Source organism: Bos mutus, chromosome 22, assembly GCF_027580195.1.
Source record: "Bos mutus isolate GX-2022 chromosome 22, NWIPB_WYAK_1.1, whole genome shotgun sequence".
Lineage (NCBI taxonomy): Eukaryota > Metazoa > Chordata > Mammalia > Artiodactyla > Bovidae > Bos > Bos mutus.
Window position 1 is genome coordinate 61887375 of NC_091638.1, and position 4375 is coordinate 61891749.

Genomic DNA, 4375 nt, shown 5'->3' on the forward strand with positions numbered 1-4375 from the left:
GAAGTAAAGATACAATTTACTTAGCACATAGCACACAAAGTAGTTATAGACAAGGATCACTTCTTATGTAGAGATGGTGGCGTTCTTGCTGACTATGTTGACTGAAATGTCACTATTGAAATGACATCACATGAAGCTGCCCGTTCCACTGAAGTCGTGACGTCTTTCATCACGTAAATAATTTCCATGTTTCTCTTTTATAATAAACGAACAATATCCAAACTGATGATATCCAGTGTCTCTCAAATTTAGTTTCACTGTACTGGTATGCAGAGAAGGCAATGGCAACCCACTCCAGTGTTCTTGCCTGGAGAATCCCAGGGACGGGGGAGCCTGGTGGGCTGCTGTCTATGGGGTCGCACAGAGCTGGACACGACTGAAGCAAGTTAGCAGCAGTACTGGTATAAACATTTCAAAATAAATATATATAAATGAAAAAAACCTTCCTATTAAAACAAGAATTATCTGTTCTTTTATTCATGACTCCTTTCCTGTCTCTCAGTATATTACAACTTCATAGATTTTTTTTTTTTCCTTCCCTAGGATTTATTTGTATAACTCTATTGTTTAGCTTTGGCCTATCATTATCAGTACTCAATTTTACAGAACAGTTTTCTTTAAAAAAAATCTTAAAGAAAGAGTGAATGCCCCAAAAGTTTAATTACATGAAAACATGAGTTTGACACTCCCACTCCCCTCATTGCAATCATTTTAGTATTTGACAACAGGCTCCAGGTTGAAATGACTTGCCCGTGTAGTTTCTCTATGACATGGTGAAGTCATATCAAATCCCAGGGCTTACAGATAAATAATACAGGGCTTCCTGCCTCCAGTTAGTGAGAACAATCATTCCATTGATGGCCTTGCGCAGGCTGACTTTAAAGACAAGACGAAACTTCTTTCATTGGCACAGAGACTGGAACAGGAGGTGGCCAGACAGGTGGCCACAGCCTCCAGACGTGCAGCTACTCCTCAGCTGTCCCATCCACGATTTGTTTGAAGGAGAATGGAGAGAACTTGTAACCAGCCCCGGTGTAGAACTTGTTTTGGAACTCCACCCAGTGCAGCCTCAGGGCATGCAGGAAAGCAGAGAGGCCCTCCATGATCAGAAGGATGGCTACCGTCAGAACAGCGAACACAGCAAAAATGATGAAGACCCCAACGAGTCCTCCCCAGCCTCGCGTGCGAAGGCCAATGTGCATCACCATTGTCCAGAGCACTTCAGACAGTTGTGCATGTGCCAGACTGAGGGCCCAAAGCCGGAGGTAGGAGGCTGTGTTGGAAATGCAGCCCAGGCAATACTCGATCGTGTGAATGGCCTGATGCACAAAGATGTCTCCAAAGTTGAACTCTTGATCGTGGTCATCCTGAGCCCCATGGGCACCTACAGAAGCACTGTGACCAGAGCTGTCACCCTCGGTGTTCTCAGTGGTGTCTTCTGGGATTCTGGAGGCCTGCAGCTGGGATTTCCGATGGTTGGCTCTAAGGATAAATGGCTTAATCAGAAGCATCCATGGCACAGAGATCAAAGCCATGATAACAAAGAAACTCTGGACTTTTTGCTGATGTTGGTACAGAGGTACATTTGAAGAGTCCTTGTAGTTAAATAGGAACATGTTAATGAAGTGGATAAGGATGCTTGGGGCTCGCCGGGACACAGAGACGTTGAAGGAGCACCATTTGAAGATGATCATGAAGACCAGGTATCCAAAAAGACTCAGGATAAAAATCATCTCAGGGATGAACTGCAGAATGATGTTCAGAGTGTTTCTGAAGAACCTGTAATTGAAAAGGCTGAGAATAACACCAAAAACCATCTGGACAATTCCCAGGATAACTGACATCTTCATCTTATAGGAGTTCAAAAATGTTAGCTTGTTTGAAGCCAAGTTCCAAATCGGATCAATTCCAAACGGGTATGGATTTCCAGAGTATACTCCCGGAACGGCTGGGTCGAGCTGCAACAGTGGATTCATTTTCAATACCTGCATACTCCACGTGCCATTTCTGAACATGGGTTGGACACTCCAGGAAGAGCCAAAGATGTTCAAAGACTTGGCGAAGCAGTCGTTATAGATCAAGCCCGTGTAGATGGAGAAGATGCCCATGAGGAGGATGAGGTAGCGCCCATGGAAGAAGGTGTTCCAAATCTCATTGGTCGACTTTTGAGCGAGCAAGTGTTTCTCATTAAGGACCATCCAAAGGGCTGCCAGGAACATCACAGTTCCATGACCACAGTCTCCAAACATCACGGCGAACAGGAAGGGGAAAGTGATGATGGTGTAGGGAGCTGGGTTCATCTCCCGGTAACTGCCTATGCCATATGCATCTACAATATTCTGGAAGCCAGCTGTGAATTTATTTGTCCTGTTAAACGTGGGAGGAGCTGTTTTAGACTGCACTGCTGTCAAGATGGGGACCATGGAGGAGCCACTTAGTTCCACGCCTTGCTCCAGTGCCCTCCTGATGCGCACGGTGTCAGCCACTGGGAACCAGATCTCAGCGATGACACACTGCTGGGTGATGTCAATGTTGCACAGGTTCAGGATGTGATAGATGGCCTTCATCTTCTGCACTTTGATGACCCAGGAGTGCCAGTTGGCAGCTGCTTCTTGCAGGAGGCTCTGACGGTGAGACTCTGTCTGTGTTAACACGGTGAGTAAATCTTCCAGCCTCATGTTGACGCCCTGCAGCATCTCTCTGCGCTCCAACGCCAGCTCTGGGCAGGGGTATACAGTGGCTCGATACCCATCACAGACCTTCTTGATTTTCTCCCTGAGCTGTTCTCCTTGATCAAATATGATGAATATATTCTTTTTAATTTCTTCTCTTGTAACGGGATCTTCCAGAACTGTGTCCATCTCACTGAACTTTACGTAGATGTTTCCTCGGCAAATTCGCCACAGCAGCCTCTCAAAGGAAGCCATCCTCTCCCGGTTGACCACACGGGCTGTGAACCCCAGCTTTCCACTGATGTACGCAGGCGTAGGTCTCAACTCCAGGAGACCGGAAGTGTCTTCTACAAAGAAATCATCTGCTAAGTTGGCTTCTGTCTCAAAGAAGTCCTGGGTTTTCTTCAGGAGATGTTTGAATTCCGTCAGTTCTAGGAAGTTTTTCTTCAAAGCCTGATAGTTCTGATTGGCTTCCTGAAGCTCTCCTTCCAGTTTTTCTAGAGCAGTCGCCAGGATGATCATTTCCCGTGGAAGAGGGGTCAGCGGGGACTTCTCAGGCACCTGAATCTCAATCTCATCTTGCATCTGATCTTCCAGAAAACGCAGGATTCTCTCCAATGATTCACACCTTCTGACTTTATTCACAAATTTCCTCTGGAAGCGGCTCTCTTTCACATTTAAATCTTTGAACTGAACCAATCCAAGCTCTCCAAGCTCAGCTACACAGCAGTATGCAGCCTCCACCTGGAGAAAGAGCTGTGACAAACACATTTCCTCACTTCGGAATATGGACGCCATGTTGGCCCAACCTTGGACCCAGCCTTGTCCGAGCCGGTCCTGGGCGCGGGACTCCCGCGGCTTCCTTGGCGGGGCCGGGAGGGTAGGGCTAGCCAGCGGCGGGCGGATGGGACCAGCCCGGGCCGCGGACTCCGCAGGCGACTCCCCCAGCGACCGCGGAGCCCCTCCCGCGGCTTCTCCTCCTCCGGCGCTCGCAGAGCCCGAGGCGGGCTGTGTTGTATCAACACCGGCCTGTCCGAGGCGAGGACGAACCTGCCCCGCCGGCCGGCCCTGCTCACACACCCCCTCCCTCCCCCGCCCAACCTGTGCCCTCGGCCACGACCTTGGGGCCCCACGGGGGTCAGAGCCTTACTTCTCTAAGGAAGACACTTACCCCCTAGTGAGGGGAGGGATTGGGAAGAGCCGACTTGAGGCCTCAGAAGAGCCCTAGAGATAACCTTCCTGTGTTTTAATATCTGTTGAAGTGAAGTGAAAGTCGCTCAGTCGTATCCGACTCTTTGCGACCCCATGGACTATCCATGGGATTCTCTAGGCCAGAATACTGGAGTGGGTAGCCTTTCCCTCCTCCAGGTCATCTTCCCAACCCAGGGCATCTTCCCAACCCAGGGATCGAGCCTAGGTCTCCCGCATTGCAGGCAGATTCTTTATCAGCTGAGCCAAATATCTATTGCCGCTGCTGCTAAGTCACTTTAGTCGTGTCCGACTCTGTGCGACCCCACAGACGGCAGCCCATCAGGCACCCCCGTCCCTGGGAGTCTCCAGGCAAAAACACTGGAGTGGGTTGCCATTTCCTTCTCCAACTTCATAGATTTTTAAAGACTTTTATTGAAATAGAAGTTCACGGAGAAGAATGTCACCACGCTTCCTGTGAAGCTATTTCACCTTAATGCCCGTAACCTGCAAGG

General features: G+C 48.9%; 1 protein-coding gene across 2 annotated transcripts; it reads right to left on the minus strand.

Moving 5' to 3' along the window:
* Window positions 1-681: 681 nt before the first annotated feature.
* Window positions 682-3611, minus strand: LOC102270383 (V-type proton ATPase 116 kDa subunit a 4-like). Of its 2 annotated transcripts, XM_070358942.1 has the most exons (2): window positions 1228-3611; window positions 682-1052 (listed from the first exon to the last, which is right to left on the minus strand). In XM_070358942.1, exons 1-2 carry the CDS (start codon window positions 3468-3470, stop codon window positions 902-904), a joined length of 2394 nt encoding a protein of 797 aa, XP_070215043.1. In that variant the 5' UTR covers window positions 3471-3611; the 3' UTR covers window positions 682-901. The 2 variants fall into 2 exon arrangements, with proteins under 2 accessions (XP_070215043.1, XP_070215042.1); XM_070358941.1 differs by having other exon boundaries at window positions 682-3611.
* Window positions 3612-4375: the final 764 nt, after the last annotated feature.